This window comes from Oncorhynchus mykiss, chromosome 7, assembly GCF_057628025.1.
Source record: "Oncorhynchus mykiss isolate SJ-2025 chromosome 7, ASM5762802v1, whole genome shotgun sequence".
Classification (NCBI taxonomy): domain Eukaryota; kingdom Metazoa; phylum Chordata; class Actinopteri; order Salmoniformes; family Salmonidae; genus Oncorhynchus; species Oncorhynchus mykiss.
Window position 1 is genome coordinate 19,325,390 of NC_143028.1, and position 21,375 is coordinate 19,346,764.

Consider the following 21,375-nt stretch of genomic DNA (forward strand, 5'->3'; position numbering starts at 1 on the left):
AAGGTAGAGGAATTTAAGGGAACAAGGTAATGTACTTGTCAAATCTGAAAATGAAATGAATTTTGTTCATTTGAAATGTATTTCATGTTAATCCCCATTTTAAAATGGGAAATTTAGACCTGAGTCCAACTATCTATATTATAATACCATAAGCCACAACCCGGGGTAGATGTACATCTTAACTGTAGGCTCAAAAGAAGTGTGTCGCCAGGACCACGGGATAGGCTACTTTCTACTGGAACGCATCCAACTTTGAGCTAACAGGGTCGTGCTCAGTAGGGAACGTAGCAACAAATGTTTTTCAACGGAATAACAAATACGTGCCTTCTCATACAAGTAACCCAGTTTCAATGTTTTCTCTGTTCTAAAACACAGCCCAGGTAGCATATGAGAACAAAACCAGACACACAAAAACATGACACAACAGTGTGTTCATTTCCAGGCTAATCTACTGTTTATTTAATGCAAATTACAGTACCAGGTAACTATTTCTCTGAACCAAGTCACAGACAGAAATATTTACAGGGAGAGGGGACATTAAGCATACCTTCACAGAACAAAAGGTTTATATTCAAAATGAAATCGAAATTTCAGTCACAGAGGCATTCAAGTAGTAGTAATGATATAGTTTTTTCTGTTGTAAATTGAAGATAACCCAGACCTTTTTTTTAATACATATAATTGTTTTTTTTAAACATTGTTTTGTACATATGTTATCCTTAAAGTCACAAGTGGTAACATTGTTTGTTTTACAGGCCAGATGATTGGATAGCAACACATTTACGGATGCAAATATTACAAGCAAGCATTCAAATATATGCTTAAAAAAATGTAAATAAAAAAAACATGAAGGATTGGTGCTACATGACATCTCTCCCAGAGTGCTGTTGAGAATGTGGACACAAATCCTACAGACAAATTGTTTATTGCCATAGCTGAGAAAGTAATACTGAATACGACAAAGACTTCCCCCCCAGAACCGTGTGGGGTTGTATGCGCATCTCTCATAAAACCATAAAAACACATTTTAAAACCCCAAACCTTCCTGGAAAGAGAATGATTTTCTCAGACACTTTAAAAAGACAATGAGAAAGTCAAAGACACAGACAATCGTACAAAAAGAAACATGATGTGATGAGTGTGGTCTGTGTGACAACTGGCTATTGCAGTGAATTGTGGTACATGTAAGATCAGAGAGGTGGAAAGGGGAAGTCAACAGCACCCCAGGAAGGAATAGGGTGAAGTTGCCCTGTACGCTGGTCTTGAGTCAGTTTTGCGCTTTCCCCACTATGGTTAGGATTTCGGGAGGCCAAGCTGATCCTAGATCTGTGCATAAGGGCAATTTCACACCAGAACCTCCAGGTAGGACCATGGAGGGAGGGGACATGGGGAAGAGAGGAGAGAATGAGTGGAAGCAAAGGCACTCCAACCTATAGATACACTATACATTACTGGTTATTCTTACAATGATACAGCTGGCACCTACTGTACAGTTGAGATTGAACTATATGTCTGGAGGAAAAAAAACAAAGCTGATCTAGTTTGACTACACTAACTTTTAACCTGAATGGTTTTTTTAAACATTTTGTATTCTTCTTTATATCATTCATTTTTGTTGTTTTTGCTCATTAACAGTTCTTGGGTCTGCCTATTTACATACATACCACAGGAAGACACGCACACGTAAGCCAGTTTGGTGAAGAGCATCTACAAACATAAATACAAACACATTTGTGTGTACTTTTTGTATAGGTCTTCAAAGTGTTGAGGGATGGGATGGAAGGACTTTCAGTTGTAAAAGAAGAGCAGGATAGGGTGAAGTCAGAATGAGGAAGGACTTCCAACAGTGGTTTAAAATGACATGGGGGCTGCGTCTGAAATGACACCCTATTCCCTACTACTTTTGCCCAGAGCTACAGTGAAGGAAAAAAAAGTATTTGATCCCCTGCTGATTTTGTATGTTTGCCCACTGACAAAGAAATGATCCGTCTATAATTTTAATGGTAGTTTTATTTGAACAATGAGACAGAATAACAAAACAAATCCAGAAAAACGCACGTTATAAATTGATTTGCATTTTAATGAGGGAAATAAGTATTTGACCCACTCTCAATCAGAAAGATTTCTGGCTCCCAGGTGTCTTTTATACAGGTAAAGAGCTGAGATTAGGAGCACACTCTTAAAGGGAGTGCTCCTAATCTCAGTTTGTTACCTGTATAAAAGACACCTGTCCACAGAAGCAATCAATCAGATTCCAAACTCTCCACCATGGCCAAGACCAAAGAGCTCTCCAAGGATGTCAGGGACAAGATTGTAGACCTACACAAGGCTGGAATGGGCTACAAGATCATCACCAAGCAGCTTGGTGAGAAGGTGACAACAGTTGGTGCTATTGTTCGCAAATGGAAGAAACACAAAAGAACTGTCAATCTCCCTCGGCCTGGGACTCCATGCAAGATCTCACCTCGTGGAGTTGCAATGATCATGAGAAAGGTGATGAATCAGCCCAGAACTACAAGGGAGGATCTTGTCAATGATCTCAAGGCAGCTGGGACCGTAGTCACCAAGAAAATAATTGGTAACACACTACGCCGTGAAGGACTGAAATCCTACAGCACCCGCAAGGTCCCCCTGCCCAAGAAAGCACAATCATGCCCATCTGAAGTTTGCCAATGAACATCTGAATGATTCAGAGGACAACTGGGTGAAAGTGTTGTGGTCAGATGAGACCAAAATGCAGCTCTTTGGCATCAACTCAACTCGCGTGTTTGGAGGAGGAGGAATGCAGCCTATGACCCCAAGAACACCATCCCCACCGTCAAACATGGAGGTGGAAACATTATGCTTTGGGGGTGTTTTTCTGCTAAATGTACAGGACAACTTCACCGCATCAAAGGGACGATGGACAGGGCCATGTACCATCCAATCTTGGGTGAGAACCTCTTTCCCTCAGCCAGGGCATTGAAAATGGGTCTTGGATGGGCATGACAATGACCCAAAACACACGGCCAAGTCAACAAAGGAGTGGCTCAAGAAGAAGCACATTAAGGTCCTGGAGTGGCCTAGCCAGTCTCCAGACCTTAATCCCATAGAAAATCTGTGGAGGGAGCTGAAGGTTCGAGTTGCCAAATGTCAGCCACGAAACCTTAATGACTTGGAGAACATCTGCAAAGAGGAGTGGGACAAAATCCCCCCTGAGATGTGTGCAAACCTGGTGGCCAACTACAAGAAACGTCTGACCTCTGTGATTGCCAACAAGGGTTTTGCCACCAAGTACTAAGTCATGTTTTGCAGAGGGGTCAAATACTTATTTCCCTCATTAAAATGCAAATCAATTTATAACATTTTTGACATGTGTTTTCTGGATTTTTTTGTTGTTATTCTCTCTCTCACTGTTCGAATAAACCTACCATTAAAATGATAGACTGATCATTTCTTTGTCAGTGGCAAACGTACAAAATCAGCAGGGGATCAAATACTTTTTTCCCTCACTATGTGGACTGTGGTCAAAAGTAGTGCACTAAATTATAGGGAACATTCGGACACAGAATGGTAACAAAAGATTGTGAGGAAATGCAATCATACGCCCGCATCCAAGCATCCTTCATAGCCAGTCCTCGAAACCCACCCACTAACAAGAAACAGAACAATGCCAGGCTTTACTAGTCATAATGTCTATCTGACAAGCAACAGGAAAGGTAATAGAGGTCCTGGTCTTCATTGAAATCACGAGACAGAATCTCTTTCTTGCTCTTAGGTCTGTTCTGGCAAAGTTTTGTCGGTACGGCATAACCCTTAGGGGAAAAACGCAGTAAAACTCATTTATGCACCGTTTCTCAGAGCTAAAAGGGGGACGTACCCAAAAAACGTGCGGAGTTGCGAGACAACTGTTGCCCTACGAGCAGAATCTAAAAATGGTGCTGCATAGCAGGAGTGTGATTTCTGAAGTGGGAGAGAAATTAGCTGACACAATTCTACAATATATCAATTGTTTATGTGTACATTGAACACAGACACAGATATCGAGGTCAACCATTAAAAGTTGCGACGTCATCAAGGTCCTCAGATGTATATGTATGAATGGGTGGGAAGGGGTCGACAGGGGCCCCGAGGGGCCACAGTCTGAACGTAAGGCTGTTGCAGGACGCAAGTAGAGGCCTCTCCTACACAGAGAGAGTGGGATGACTATCTAGCATACGATAAAAAGAAGATTGTCCATGGAAACTAACACGTCAGAGTACTTTTGTATACTTATATAGCTATACATTATCTCTACACTCAACACACCCGGTCCCCTCCTCTTCAAAGTACAGAAAGATGAAGAGCAGCTCTGAGAACGTATCACGGTTGTCCTTTTTATACAAATAAATAAACAAACATTAAAACGATGGGAGAGGAGAGGGTGGAGGTGGTAGGGGAATAACAAAGTTCCGATTCGGTTTTCCTTGTTGTTCATCTTTTCGGGCGTCAGTTTTCTTGCTTTGCTTTATTAATTGGTTGGTGTGCCGCCATGCCACTGTTGTTGTCCAGGAGCTCGGGCATGGGCAGCGGGGTCAGGAAGGTCTCAGGTGGAGGCGTTGGAGGCGGAGGCAGCATTGGTGGTATGGCCACGGTCTCCGCTGTTGGCATCTGGAAATGGAAGCAGTACGTTACACAACTTGCCCTTAATGAGGAGAGCTCTTGGCCCATATTCACAAAGCGTCCCAGAGTAACAGCGCTGATCTGGGATCAGGTCCACTCTTTCCATATCATGTTATTCGTTATTTTCTAAAGGGGAAATCTGGTCCTAAATCAGCACTCTAGGCGCTATACTCTGGGACGCATTGTGAACACGGGCCCTGGTTAGTACTGAGAAGAGAGACTCGCCAGGAGTAGTGAGAGGTGAGGGTGAGGACATAAGAGAGAGAAGTTCCCAATCCTCCACTGACCCATAGCCCCTGCCACAAGAACCCTAGTTTACACCTATCCAACCCTGTCAGATCTACAAACGTGTCTAGAGGTTGATTTAGGAATGGCAATAGTGGGAGAGACAGAGAGAGACAGGGTGAGAGAGAGACAGAGAGAAAGGGTGAGAGAGAGACAGGGGGGTGGGGGGTGTAATGACCTGAGGGTGCGGAGGCGTTGTTAGGAGTGAAGGCCCCGGGCTGATTCCGGGCGTGGGCGGGGATGAGGATGGAGGCTAAGGAGGGGTTACTGGACAACTCTGGGGAAGCAGAGAAAGAAACACCACGTCAGACAAAATCACCTACAGATAGACAGCACATCTTAAATTTACAACTACAGAGCCGACTATCACATTCACCACCATCCTACCGGAGTCACAGCATACGTTCACTATGATCACATCGTAATCAATCACCATCCTACCGGAGTCACAGCATTTGTTCACTATGATCACATCCTAATCAATCACCATCCTCAAATTCACCAAGTCACATTCTATGGATATGGACCAAATTTGCACACTCCCATCATGGATTTAAAAGAGTTGGATTGGTATAAATAGTGAATAGAGGGCGTTTCCAACAATGTCACATCCACGACAAGAAGTGTGAAAGTGAAAACTTTGTGAGAAGGGTGGAGAGTCAGAATACAACCACATTCTACCATTTACAACCACAGACCCAACTACAGTTACCTATAGACACACATTCTACCATTTACAACCACAGACCCAACTACAGTTACCTATAGACACACATTCTACCATTTACAACCACAGACCCAACTACAGTTACCTATAGACACACATTCTACCATTTACAACCACAGACCCAAATACAGTTACCTATAGACACACATTCTACCATTTACAACCACAGACCCAAATACAGTTACCTATAGACACACATTCTACCATTTACAACCACAGACCCAACTACAGTTACCTATAGACACACATTCTACCATTTACAACCACAGACCCAACTACAGTTACCTATAGACACACATTCTACCATTTACAACCACAGACCCAAATACAGTTACCTATAGACACACATTCTACCATTTACAACCACAGACCCAAATACAGTTACCTATAGACACACATTCTACCATTTACAACCACAGACCCAACTACAGTTACCTATAGACACACATTCTACCATTTACAACCACAGACCCAACTACAGTTACCTATAGACACACATTCTACCATTTACAACCACAGACCCAACTACAGTTACCTATAGACACACATTCTACCATTTACAACCACAGACCCAACTACAGTTACCTATAGACACACATTCTACCATTTACAACCACAGACCCAACTACAGTTACCTATAGACACACATTCTACCATTTACAACCACAGACCCAACTACAGTTACCTATAGACACACATTCTACCATTTACAACCACAGACCCAAATACAGTTACCTATAGACACACATTCTACCATTTACAACCACAGACCCAACTACAGTTACCTATAGACACACATTCTACCATATACAACCACAGACCCAACTACAGTTACCTATAGACACACATTCTACCATTTACAACCCCAGACCCAACTACAGTTACCTATAGACACACATTCTACCATATACAACCACAGACCCAACTACAGTTACCTATAGACACACATTCTACCATTTACAACCCCAGACCCAACTACAGTTACCTATAGACACACATTCTACCATTTACAACCACAGACCCAACTAGTTACCTATAGACACACATTCTACCATTTACAACCACAGACCCAACTACCCAAATACAGTTACCTATAGACACACATTCTACCATTTACAACCACAGACCCAACTACCCAAATACAGTTACCTATAGACACACATTCTACCATTTACAACCACAGACCCAACTACCCAAATACAGTTACCTATAGACACACATTCTACCATTTACAACCACAGACCCAACTACCCAAATACAGTTACCTATAGACACACATTCTACCATTTACAACCACAGACCCAACTACCCAAATACAGTTACCTATAGACACACATTCTACCATTTACAACCACAGACCCAACTACCCAAATACAGTTACCTATAGACACACATTCTACCATTTACAACCACAGACCCAACTACCCAAATACAGTTACCTATAGACACACATTCTACCATTTACAACCACAGACCCAACTACCCAAATACAGTTACCTATAGACACACATTCTACCATTTGGCCTAAAACTACAGGCCCAACTTTCACATTCACCATCATAGCATAATTAGCCTTTATTTTACCAGGGGAAGTCCCATTGAGACTAAGGCCTCTTTTACGAGGAAGCCCTGCATTACAAAGCAGCAAGGAATAGTGACAATTTACAATCATAATCATCTAATGGACTAATAGTCACATTCCCCTTTACCAACCACCATGCTAATCAGTAGTCAGATTTGGCATGTATAGAAATACAATTCCTATTCAAGTCAAAGTTCTGTGATGAGTCGACTGGCATCCATATTGAGTGGTCTCCATGAGTGTTCCAGTCAAATTGCAGTGGTCTGAGGGTCTTTGTCCGTTCTAGTAATTCTGTAGGAGATACAGAGCTGTGTATGAGCTCCATCCATACCCTGTGTGGAGAAGTTGAAGAGCAGGGGCTTCTCGCGCCCGTTGGGCAGCTTGAGGTTGGGGTCCCGGAGCTCGTCGAAAAAGGTGTGGGCACAGGCCTCCAGGGGCGTGAAGCGCGCTGTGGGCGTGTACTCCAGCAGACGCGAGCACAGAGCGATGGCCTCAGGGGGCGTGCGCGGCCGGAACACCTGAGAGCCAATCACACAAGGCTGAAACCGGTCAATGACACAGGTTAGAGGTGACACGTCAGCTAAAGCTCCTGGGTGAAGATTACCCTAGGTACAGATCTAGGATCAGCTTCCCCCAATCCTAGCCTTAAGCATTAGTGGGGAATATGCAAAACTGACCAAAGATCAGCATCCAAAGACAACTTCACCCTACACCTGCTAAACATTATACAGTGCCTGTGCAAAATCCTGACAGGGTTTTACAATCTTGCTCCACACTTTAAACAATTTTACAAAGCCTTACTTAGCATTCTTTAAGTCTTCATAAGCACTGCATATATAGACAAGACATATCTATATAACCAGATATATCTATATATGGTTCTTACATCGTGTTTTGCCAAATGTGGCATAATCCTATGAATTGATTCTGAAGCATTTATAAAGGGTTTATAAAGGCTTCGTTAAACCTTTGAAGTGACTGTTTAAAGTGGGACCAAAAATGTCTCGTAGATTCACTTTTATTCAGAAACTCACAGGCCAGAGGACAGTGCAGTGCAGAAGAACACCACCAGAGGGAGTGTAAACATATCTTAAAGGTGCTGCATGGTCAATCCCGATCTTGGCATTGGCCGTGCAGCATTTACGGTGATATGGCCACTGCAGAAGTCAGGGCATTCACACTTCTTGCGCTTCACCGAGCAGCCCAAAGCTGTTTTGAAGGAAGTGAGTTTGTGTTTATACAGGACCTCCCGCCCTCACCTACCGTCAACCAATCATGTCAATGCGGAGCCATACGGAGCCCTCCGCATTGTTACAGAATTTGAGATGCGCAAAGAGATGCGGTACGGAGCTCAATTTGGCCACACCTCCCAAACGGCATCTCCGACCACATTTTCAGATCAAGCATAAATTGTCTCTTGCAGAGGGGAGAGCTGGTGTAAAACCGTGGGACAAATATTCCGGTCCCAATTAGCTCCCTACCTGTATCCCTAACATGCTGACCAAACTGCACTGGCGCATGTGTGAAAGCTGATTTTGTTCACCCACACCAGAAGCGATCAGGACACGCAGGTTGAAATATCAAACTCAACCTCGCCTGGCCATGCAGCCCTCGATGACGCGCGCGTGCAGTGTGGGTGCAATGATTGAATAACCTGCACGTGTACATTTATTTAGCGACGCGAGCGGTGTGGTCAGCATGTAACCCTTCGATGTGTGCAGATTTGTAATGTGGGATACTTAGCCAACCCTTCAGATGTGGAAACACTGAAGGGTTAGAGCCTATGGGGAGCGCAATAGGCAGCGAATTTGGACCAGCTGTCCCTTTTGCCACCAATGTGGTGCGGCACATTGGGAGTCCTGCACATGCTGTTCAACCTGCAGATTCTAGAACGAGCTCTTATGTGAGGGTTTGTGCGTACACTGCTGTTCCTCTGCTTGCCCCTGGGGCTGGTGACCGTGGGAGTGTTTAACATCTCAAGAACACTGAGGTTCACTGATGCATGAGTGAGATTTGAAGACGGGACACACACACAGAGAGAAAGAGAGACACTCAGATGTAGGCGACAGATTTTAAAATAGTAAAAAACGGTTCCTGTACCTGTTGACTCACCTTAGTCCATGGGTGTGCCTTGATCTGAGGGAACTTAAACTCAGTGTAGTTGGGATTCATCTCTCGGATCTGCTCCCGAGTGGGAGTGCCGAGAACCTGGGGAGACACGGAGACAGAGGAACCGTTTTCCCATCGATACGTACAACTATGTACATTTGAAGTATCAGGTGTGTACTGAGCACAAAACAGAAGTTAATCACTCATTACATTAGATACAATGCCACCATGGTTGTTCTTAATTCGGAATTTGGGAATTGACTCCCATTCAACTCATCAGTTGAAATTCTAGTTGGATTGGCCACACCCTACATACAGGATGTAGAATGGGTGATAGGAAATATAATTTAATTCAGCAAAAGAAATTCCACTCAGTCATAGAACATAGATAGCAAAGAATATATCACATTTATTTTAACCTTAGTGCTTAGAAAAGCAAATTATATTTCCACCAACCATTTCATTTGTTTAGCTTCTTTTTGAAGGCTCTAGGGTCAACTTGAGGGATAAATACTGGGAAATGTACTTACAAAAAAGTGATTAATGAGATATCTTCAAATATTCGCATACAGGTTTTGTTTTGCTTGATCATTCATTTTAAGAGTGAGTCCTGAAAATAATTTGTTTCAATGTTTTATATGCCACTATATAACGAATATTTTATGTACAATATGTACACTGAACAAAAATATAAACGCAGCATGCTAAAATGTGAAAGACTTACCTAAGTTACAGATCATATAAGGAAATAAGGACATTTAAATAAATAAATTAGTCCCTAATCTATGGATTTCACATGACTGGGAATACAGATATGCATGTGCTGCTTACAAATACATTAAAATAAAAGGTAGGGACGTGGATTAGAAAACCAGTCAGTGTCTGTGACCACCATTTAAACTTATGCACATATCTCATGCACAAATCTCCTTCCCATAGTTGGCTTTTGATTGTGGCCTGTGGAATGTTGTCCCACTCCTCTATAATGGCTGTGCGAAGTTGCTGGATATTGGTGAGAACTGGAACGAGCCGTCATACACGTTGACCCAGAGCATCCCAAACATGCTCAATGGGTAACATGTGTGGTGAGTATGCAGGCCATGGAAGAACTGGGGCATTTTCAGTTATCCAGGAATTGTGTACAGATCCTTGTGACATGGGGCCATGCCTTATGATGAAACATGAGGTGATGGCGGCAGATGAATGGCACAAGAATGGGCCTCAAGATCTCTTCACGGTATCTCTGTGCATTCCTTTGGGTGACGGTCCGGCTTACCGTCTGTCTGTTGACATTTGAAGGCAGGTGTTTTTACCTTGATGATCTCCACCAGCTGATCCACCCCACTGTCACCGGGAAAAATGGGTTGCCCTAGCAACAGTTCTGCTAGAACACAGCCAGCGGACCATACATCTGCAGAGGATGGAGAAATACTGTGAGGACACACACACACACTAGTAGTGGGAGGTGTAGTCAGTGTAAGGTGTTGGTAGTGGGAGGTGTAGTCAGTGTAAGGCGTTAGTAGTAGAAGCGTACCTATGCTGGAGGTGTAGTCAGTGGCCCCAAAGATGAGCTCTGGGGCTCTGTAGTACCGTGAGCAGATGTAGGACACATTGGGCTCACCACGGACCAGCTGCTTCGCACTGCCAAAGATAACCAAGGAAGGAAGGAAGGAAGGAAGGCAGGAAGGAAAGATGGTGGGTAAGGACAGTCAAAAGGAGGATTTGAGACTTGAAACAGCTTTTTCTTTTATGTATACCAATTAGTAGTTTCCTCAATTCCTCTCAAAGGAAAAAGGGATGGAGGAAGCAGGGTAACGAAGCAAGTAACGTTTTCAGACACAGCTAGAACTCAGGCCCAGACCACAGCAAATTGTTGTTGTGTGAGCCTGAGGGGCTTTGTCCATTCTAGTAATTATATTCTATGAGCTGGGCTAGGTTGGGTCTATGTCTGAAAACATTACTAGCTGTCAAATCAGGGCTTCCTCCATCAATATGGCTCCATTGTATTTCAAATGTTCCAGCCCACCTGCCAAAGTCACAGAGCTTGAGCACGGCTGTCTCCGGGTCCAGCAGCAGGTTCTGGGGCTTGATGTCCCGATGGCAGATCCCAAAGGAATGGATGTAGGCCAAGCTCCGGAAGAGCTGGTACATGTACATCTGCAGAGAAAGATGTGGACACACACAACTTAGTACATGCGCTAAGCTAGCTACACATAGTGACATGAGTGGTAGGCCTATAGAGTAGAGGCAATTCCTGCTCCCTCGTATTCAATGTGCTAAAAATAACAGTGTGCCAGTGTTCAAATCCCCCAGAAAGCCCCAGCTAGCGGGCCCTGGCTCAGACTCCAGTCCTTTGTTTATACCACTACTTCCGCTTCCTTAAGTGGCAAGTTGGAAAGGCAGAGACAGCGGGGGCGCTATAATAAGGCCACTGACGACATCTCAACTGGCCGCTGCACGATGACGCAGGACAGCATGGTGAGGAGGATGGGAGGGAAATGCCCAAAGGAGTCCGTCTGCCTGGCCAGACACAACCATCCCACCACCACACACTGCGTGGGACTATTCTGTAGGTTCTACAGTACCGGGCAAACACTTCTATTTTGACCCCTTTTTCTCCCCAATTGGTGGTTACAGTCTTGTCCCATCGGTGCAACTCCTGTACGGACTTGGGATAGGCGAAGGTCGATAGCCATGCGTCCTCCGAAACACGACGCCGCCAAGCCGTATTGCTTCTTGACACACTTCACACTTGACCAAAAAAGCACCAATGTGTCAGAGGAAACACCCTACAACTGGCGACCGAAGTCAGCGTGCATGCACTAGACCCACCACAAGGAGTCGCTAGAGCGCGATGGGACAAGGACATTTAGGCCAGCCAACCCAGTGGGCCAATTGTGCGACCCCTTGTGTCTCCCGGTCGCGTCAAAGCCTGGGACCGAACACGGGTCTGTAGTGACGCCTCTCGCTCTGCGATGCAGTGAGTTAGACCGCTGCGCCAGTTAGAAGGCCCTATACTGGGCAAACTAAAGAGCAGCTCAAGTATTTGACGTTTGCATTTGACCGAGGTCTACCACATTTTGCATCTAAGCCAGTGTTTCTCAACTCCAGTCCTCAAACAATACACATTTTATTAAAGGTCTGGACAAGATCATCAGATTCAACTTGTCAACTAATCATCAAGCCCTCGATGAGTTGAATCGGGTATTTTTGTCCGGGGCTACAACAAAAATGTGTGATGTTGGGTGCTCGACTGCAGTTGAGAAACACTGATCTAAATGAACATGGAGAGCAGTCTCTTGATGAAGCAATAGACTCAAGGGGGTCTTACCTTCACATAGACCATGGGGAGGGTCTGCTTGGCTCGGCTGTAGTGTCTAGCAACTCTGTACACAGTCTCAGGAACGTAGTCCAGAACCAGGTTGAGATACACCTCGTCCTTCTGTAACAAACAAACAAACAAACAAACAAACACACACACACATTTAGAGTATGAGTCAGACTAGGGGCAGTGGGCCGAGGAGGTTAGAAGCATGTATCAATTCCTTTGGTGTGATCACAATGTAACATGGTTCTTGTTCATTAGGCACCAAACGGAAGAAAATGGACTGAAATGCTGAGGGGCTACCTGGAGCAAAAAGAAAGGCACATTTTCGTAATCCGTTGCAAAACATATTTTCCATTGTGTGCCTAATGAAAACAACCCAGGCCTTGCTGTGTGACTAAGCAGGCCAGACAGACAGTGAGAGAGAGAGGAAAAAAAGAAGAAAAACAGTTACTGTATGATCTGGCAGAGAGACACAAGCTAGACTTAACATCAAGGGAGTCAGATAGTTGTTTTTCTTGGCAGGACAACAGAGGAACAGATGACTGTTCTAGTGAGGGCAATGGGATCCGTCGCTGCAGATGTCTTCAATGAACCACGAAAAGAATGATCACATTTACAGTGTATAATACATTAAGAACAGCGTCCTAATATTGAGTTGCTAGCCCTCCCCCAGTCCTCCCTTTTGCCCTCAGAACAGCCTCAATTTGTCTGGGTATGTACTCTACAAGGTGTCAAAAGCGTGCCAGCATCCCCGTGGAACATGTTGACGCCAATGCTTCCCACAGTTGTGTCAAGTTGGCTTAATGTCCTTTGGGTGTTGGACCATTCTTTATACACATCGGAAACTGTTGAGCATGAAAAGCCCAGCAGTGTTGCAGTTCTTGACCCGAACTGGTGCGCCTGTCAACTACTACCATACCCCGTTCAAATCCCCCGTTTGTCTTGCCAATAAACCCTCTGAACGGCATAATTACACTCATAACTCCTTCTTCAACCGGTCTCCTCTCCTTCATCGACACTGATTGAAGTTGATTTAAGTAATGGATCATAGCGTTCACCTGGATTCCCCTAGTCAGTCTATGAAATGGAAAGACAAGGTGTTCTAAAATGTTTTGTATACAGTTGAAGTCGGAAGTTTACATACACTTAGGTTGGAGTCATTAAAACTTGTTTTTCAACCACTCCACAAATGACTTGTTAACAAACTAGAGTTTTGGCATGTCAGTTAGTACATCTACTTTGAGCATGACAAGTAATTTGTAACTGTTTACAGACAGATTATTTCACTGTATCACAATTCCAGTGGGTCAGAAGTTTACATAAACTAAGTTGACTGTGCCTTTAAACAGCTTGGAAAATTCCATAAAATGATGTCATGGCTTTAGAAGCTTCTGATAGGCTAATTGACATCATTTGGGTCAATCGAAGGTGTACCTGTGGATGTATTTCAAGGCCTACCGTCAAACTCAGAGCCTCTTTGCTTGACATCATGGGAAAATCAAAAGAAATCTGCCAAGACCTCAGAAAAAGAATTGCAGACCTCCACAAGTCTGGTTCATCCTTGGGAGCAATTTTCAAACGCCTGAAAGTATCACGTTCATCTGTACACACAACCGTACCCAAGTATAAACACCATGGGACCACGCAGCTGTCATACCGCTCAGGAAGGAGACATGTTCTGTCTCCTAGTGATGAACGTACTTTGGTGTGAAAAGTGCAAATCAATCCCAGAACAGCAAAAGAACTTGTGAAGATGCTGGAGGAAACTGGTACAAAAGTATCTATATCCACAGTAAAACTATCCTATATTGAGGAAGAAGGAAGAAGCCAGACTATGGTTTGCAACTGCACATGGGGACAAAGATTGTACTTTTTGGAAAATGCCCTCTGGTCTGATGAAACAAAAATAAAACTATTTGGCCAGGATGAACATCGTTATGTTTGGAGGAAAAGGGGGGAGGCTTGCAAGCCGAAGAACACCATCCCAACCGTGAAACATGGGGGTGGCAGTATCATGTTGTGGGGGTGCTTTGCTGCAGGAGGGACTGGTGCCCCTCACATAATAAATGGCATCATGAGGGAGGAATATTATTTGGATATATTGAAGCAACATCAAGATATCAGTCAGGAAGTTTAAGCTTGGGTCTTCCAAATGGACAACAACTCCAAGCATACTTCCAAATTTGTGACAAAATGGCATAAGGACAGCACAGTCAAGGTATTGGAGTGGCCATCACAAAGCCCTGACCTCAATCCTATAGAAAATTTGTGGGCAGAACTGAAAAGGTGTGTGCAAGCAAGGAGGCCTACAAACCTGACTCCGTTACACCAGCTCTGTCAGGAATGGGCCAAAATTCACCCAATTTATTGTGGGAAGCTTGTAGAACTACTAGGATTAAACATCAGGAATCTCAAGACACAGTCAGTCACACACATAGAGAGAGAGAGAGAGAGACACACAAAACAGACACTTCCTGATAGAGCAATGCTCTAAAATAAGCCCCACACAAATGATGACTCACTCTCCTGCCTGCCTCACTACAGCAACAGCAGCCCCTAAATTACACCTCTGATTGGCTCATTTGCTCACACAAAAGGCAGGTGATTGGATACTTCCCTTGTTCCCTCCTGACCATGTAAATAGCTGATTGGTTTGACAGCAACAGGTAGTGACTGCTTGACTGCTCAGTGCTCTGCCCCAAGTGACAGTGTGTGGTCTGTCTATTTTCTGTATTTGCCAGCATTCGCTAAATAAACTCATAAGTTATCTGTAAATCATGTGGTAGGTTATGATATTGGGCTGGAAAAAATATGGCAAATGTCATATATTTTTGAATTTTTTTACATGGGGTATGTCGTTTATGTGCCAATTTGTGCCATGGCTGCATATGTCTAAATTAGATTTTGTTTTCCCAGAGTCTCACTAGAAGCCTTGTATATGCTTATAAATGAAGCAAAGCTATGCTTCACCAATCAAGAGGAAAGGCAAATCTGTTTCAAACAGACCATTTAGGACCCTGATTAACCATTAGATGGTGGAAATTATACAGTATACAAGATGCAAATCTGTGTATTTTGCAGAATGGTATAGTTAAGCAATAAAGCCCCGAGGGGGTGTGTTATAAGGGCTGTTCGTAGGCACAACGCAATGCGGAACCCTTAGCCGTGTTATATTGACACAAAACACAAACCACCGAGGTGCCTTATTGCTATTATGAACTGGTTACCAAACCAGCCAGTTAAAAAAATTACAATAATCTGTTGCATGCCCTAATGAGCACCATCCTGTTGAGGCAACCCTCTCTATGGAACAACAGTGACTCCCCTTCCACACCAGACCGTCTCATGTGTCTATGAAGTCACAGCCAGAGGGGAAAGGGCAAGCAGGGTCGCAGATCAGTGTACAGCCCTCCAGACACTAGGTCCTGGTGTTCTGTCTGACTGGGGCTAAAGGGCATACAGTCATGGGCCACATTTCAATAGTGTAAAGTGGATTCCTCTCCTAGTCCCCACCCAAAATAATACGCTGATAACTGTATAAAATGTTTTCTCCCATCACAAGAGGCGGCAAGGAGATGAACCCAATCACTGGGCAAGGCAGGGAAGAATATGAGCCGGCTCTTTTTAAGGTAGAGCAGAATCCTTTTAGTCTGGTCACATAGCAGGCTCCAGTTTCCTCTGGCCCACATCTAGAGGCCAGACACCCAGTGTCAGCATGCCCACCACACTGTGCCAGGATCACATCACATTAACCAGACACGACACAGGTCACAGTGGCAGACTGTCACTTTGTCTATGCAAACAGACCTACACTGCACACCACCATAGGCCACAATGTCAGTCTGCCTAGCCACAATGACCAAAATATCATAATGCACCACATGCCTTTCTTTTTAACAGGTTTGTTAATGTCCCCTTGTTCACATATATCCCAGCTAGGGCTGTCCCTGACAAAAATAAAATATTGGTCGACCAAGAGTCGTTTGTTCCAATCGATTGGTCAACATTTTTCAATGTGTATTTCTATGTGTTTTAATCAAATCAACTATATTCACTGAGCTCATCTGATGCTTTAACTTCTTGGTGACGGGGGCAGTATTGAGTAGCTTGGATGAATAAGGTGCCCAGAGTAAACTGCCTGCTACTCTGTCCCATATGCTAAAATATGCATATTATTAGTAGTATTGGATAGAAAACAGTCTGAAGTTTCTAAAACTGTTTGAATGATGTCTGTGAGTGTAACAGAACTCATATGGCAGGCAAAAACCTGAGACAAATCCAACCAGGAAGCTGGAAATCTGAGGTTTGTAGTTTCATTTAAGTGATGGCCTATCCAATATGCTGTGTCTATGGGGCCAGATTGCACTTCCCAAGGCTTCCAGCAGATGTCAACAGTCTTTAGAAAGTTGTTTGAGGCTTCTATTGTGGAAGGGTGTCGAATAAGAGCTGTTTCAACAAGTGGACTAGGTTGAGGCCAATCAGTTGTTTACTGCGCAGTCACGCGGGCGCGCCGTTCCTTCTTTTTCCTCTGTAATGAATACGCTATTGTCCGGTTGGAATATTGAAGATTTATTGTAAAAAGACCCTAAGGTTTGATTGTAAACATCGTTTGACATGTTTCGACAAACTGTAATGGAACTCTTGACTTTTCGTCTGGATTTTGCGCTCGCGCATTGTGCCTTTGGAATAGTGAACTAAACGCGTGAACAAAATTAAAACGCGTGTATTGGGACATAAATATGGACGTAATCAAACAAAACAAACATTTCTTGTGGAAGTGGGAATCCTGGGAGTGCATTCCGACAAAGATCAAAGGAAAGTGAAGATTTATAATGCCATTTATGACTTTTGTTGACTCCACAATTTGGCAACTGTATTGCTTGCTTTTGTGGCTGAACCCGTTCTCAGATTATTGAATATTGTGCTTTTGCCGTAAAGCTTTTTTGAAATCTGACACAGCGGTTGCTTGCATTAAGAACAAGTTTATCTTTAATTCTATGTAAAGCATGTATCTTTCAAAGTTTATGATGAGTATTTATGTTATTTGATGTGGCTCTCTGCAATTTCTCCAGATATTTTGGAGGCATTTCTGAACATGGCGCCAATGTAAACTGAGGTTTTTGCATATAAATATGAACTTGATCGAACAAAACATACATGTATTGTCTAACATTGAGTCCTGGGAGTGTCATCTGATGAACATCGTCAAAGGTTAGTGATTCATTTTATCTATATTTCTTTTTGTGACCTCTCTTTGGTTGGAAAATGGCTGAATGATATGTTCTGCTTTTGCCGAAAAGCCTTTTTGAAAATCGGACACTGTGGTTGGATTAACGAGAAGTGTATCTTAAATGGTGTAAAATACTTGTATGGTTGAGGAATTTTAATTATGAGATTTCTGTTGTTTTGAATTTGGCGCCCTGCAATTTCACTGGCTGTTGGCGAGGTGGGATGCTAGCGTCCCGAACGATCGCAGAGAGGTTAAGCACACTGTTTGATTAAATAATTAAGACACACAAATGACTAGAGGGAGTCTGACCGGCATTTGATTTGATTGTGCCGGGTTTAGACTTGCTGCGGTGTAAAAAAATACAAAAAATCTAGTTACTCTCCTCCCTGCTGCAGTGAACACCACTGAACATCAGTGTTTATCGTGCTGTCCGTGTTGCTGAAGCTGCAATTTCTGACTAAATTTATGTTACCAAAATCCCTCATTTGTTTAGGAAAAACATTCCCTATTCCCTCAACCTTTGCTCTCTTCATGTGACACATGTATGTATTGCATGCCCTTGACCAGAGACCTATTTGTATGGGACTAGTATTACTAGAGAAAGTTGTTTATGTAATTATTACTTCAGAATGTCTGTTATTCCAGAGGACGATTCGGACAGGATTAGTTATTTTCAAAACTGCCCGGTAATTATTATTATTTTATAAATTGACAGTTATGACAGAAGCCTGGAGGTTTTTATTCTAGGCGTGAATATGTCCAGGTGATAGGGCCACACTGATAACTCAAGCCTGGTTCCCAAGTTTCTAAACCATCATTAGGACATTTTAGTGATCCACAGTACATCCTAAAGGCTATGGATGACAAAGTTATCATTTCCAAATGTTTAGATCAGTTGTATGCTGCCTTGCGATCTATTAAAAGCAAAGGTTGCATTAAATAGGCTTAATATTTTTTACTGATGCATTTGGAAATATTCTATTCATACGCACAAAACATAAACAAAATAATTCACTGTGAAAGTTGATAGGCCATTCATATATAGCTTATGAACAGCACTTAGCACAATTTATCCAATCAGTTCTCTTGCGCAACACCTGTCAAGCTCAGACATTTCTATCAAAACACAGGGATGTCAATTCAAACGGGACTAGTATTATCGCCAAAAAACAGTAGGTTATTCTGGGTGGAATTGTTACTCTCCTGCCATGTCAAAATTACTGACATGGTACATTCGGACGGGACTAAAATCACAGATGTGGTGTTTTGTGCTTGTGCACATAATTACATTCCCTGACCTCCCCCAGTAAAACAAATCCAATCCGAATAGGGCACAATGGGGACTGATTTATAGCATATCATAATCACATCAATGTATTGGTCATAAACTCTGAACACCGTAACAGCCAAATGGATGCAGAGGACACCCCAACCCAAGCACTCTGTTCTGCCACCTCAGGCAGCTCCCATTCAGCTCAGTCCAAGCTCTTGGCACCCCAATGGTGGAACTAGCTTCTCCCTGAAGCTAGGACAGCAGAGTCCCTGCCCATCTTCCAAAAGCACCTGAAACCCTACCTCTTAAAAAGTATCTTAAATAATACTCCTCCTCACCTCGACACCCCCCACCAAAAAAACAATTATGCACTTGACCCCAACCCCCCTTCTAGCTCTTACTCTACTGACAGCTATGTTTTTGAGGACAAATGTACTTTCTATGCCTGTGATATGTGGTTGTCCCACCTAGCCATCTTAAGGATGAGTCGCTCTGGATAAGAGCGTCTGCTAAATGACTAAAACGTAAATGACAAACTCGAAAAAGGGGTATGTTTACTGGTTGCTGAGGAGATAAAGGGATAGTCCGATGTGTGGAATAAATTTGACAAGTTGTGGGAAAACACTGGAGATCAAGAAAAAGGTAAGGCGCGAGCGCTGCGGGCATATTATGTGTGCAAAACAGACGCTGTATAGATTACAATATTATTTTTCTGACCGTTTGGAACAATGTAAACAGCAAATAATGTATAAGCGTACCAGAGTCTGTTGTAACGTTTTTTTGTTAAGCCTTTATTACAGCAAAGACTAAAAACAGTCTGTTTAAGCTAATTAAATCAAGGCTCACTTTATTTTCATTTTAAAACTAAAATACTTGACTGCATTTCAAATCATGAATGACTCGTATGCTGTGCGATGACATGAATGAATGACTGATTGAAACAGTAGCCTATAAAAGTATTGAAATACAGGCCTAAGAAAGTTACGGTGTTAAGACTAAACCGGATGCGCTTTCAGGCCGACAGCTCAGTCAGTGGTAGTTATAAAAGGCTGCTATACTAAACCTACCAATGATAATGACATTACTTATGATCATAATAATAAGACGATCAAGAAAAAAAAGAGCATTATAAATAGTTACTTCGACAACTTGCAACAGTGTAAACACTAAATAAATTAGAAATAATGTCAGAGAGGATGTTCTAACAAAAAACTAAAGTATAAAGCCTTTATTACAGCAATGCAAAGATTAAAAACAGCCGAATTTGTGAAATTGTTTACTTGACATGTTGCGTGAGCACGGAATCAGTAGGCTATTAAACACTCAAACAGGCAACTGAAGCAGGACCCATCTTATTTCTGCAGATATACTGATGATTTCTAAAGCCAGGCACATTTAACAGTTAGGCTATTGATTATAGACCCAATTAAGTTGGGGTTTCCTCTCTCCTCACCTTTCTTAGACAATAAGGTAAGGGCTGTTCTCTCATCTAACTCCGCTGCTGCCTCCACCACATTCCAAGTTCTCAACACCAATACGCTGGTTAACTTTGCTATTATGCACATAGTAACATGGTCAAGGAAAAGGCGCCAATTCAACAGCACACTGATGTGTTTCCAAACCGCGGACAGCGACCACTAATCCAACGCGCGAGGAAGCGCATTTGTTTAAAATAATATCATTTATATTTGTGTTGCACCATTGTTCTTATGTAATTTAACCATATACAATTTCAGGAGCACGTCTTAGAGTGATGGACCGTGTCATCCCCATGACCTCCACAATGGATCAGTCGACTCAGACAGGGCAAAATCAGTGTCTTATACGCCATGATATATACAGTACCAGTCAAACGTTTGGAAACACCTACTCATTCAAGGGTTTCTTTATTTTTACCATTTTCTACATTGTAGAATAATAGTGAAGACATCAAAACTAGGAAATAACACCTATGGAATCATGTAGTACCCCCCCCCCCCCCCCCCAAAAAAAAAAGAATATCTAAATATATTTCAGATTCCTCAAAGTAGCCACCATTTGACTTGATGACAGCTTTGCACACTCTTGGCATTCTCTCAACCAGCTTCATGAGGTAGTCACCTGGAATGCATTTGTGGAATTTCTTTCCTTCTTAATGCGTTTGAGCCAATCAGTTGTGTTGTGTCAAAGTAGAGTTGGTATACAGAAGATAGCCCTATTT

The 21,375-nt window shown here is 42.9% G+C and overlaps 1 protein-coding gene across 4 annotated transcripts in view; it reads right to left on the reverse strand.

Moving 5' to 3' along the window:
* Positions 1-422: 422 nt before the first annotated feature.
* LOC110527544 (glycogen synthase kinase-3 beta) overlaps positions 423-21,375 on the reverse strand; it is a 52,203-nt gene continuing 31,250 nt past the window's right edge. The window contains exons 4-11 of one of the 4 annotated variants that reach the window (XM_021608892.3): positions 12,676-12,786; positions 11,371-11,501; positions 10,879-10,985; positions 10,658-10,755; positions 9,348-9,443; positions 7,567-7,753; positions 5,105-5,203; positions 423-4,629 (exon numbers count right to left, since the gene is read on the reverse strand). In XM_021608892.3, the coding sequence (XP_021464567.2) occupies positions 4,565-4,629; positions 5,105-5,203; positions 7,567-7,753; positions 9,348-9,443; positions 10,658-10,755; positions 10,879-10,985; positions 11,371-11,501; positions 12,676-12,786 (894 nt within the window). In that variant the 3' untranslated portion in view covers positions 423-4,564. Of the gene's footprint in view, positions 4,630-5,104; positions 5,204-7,566; positions 7,775-9,335; positions 9,444-10,657; positions 10,756-10,878; positions 10,986-11,370; positions 11,502-12,675; positions 12,787-21,375 lie in introns of all 4 variants that reach the window. The other 3 variants (XM_021608890.3, XM_021608891.3, XM_021608889.3) reach the window with 3 other exon arrangements.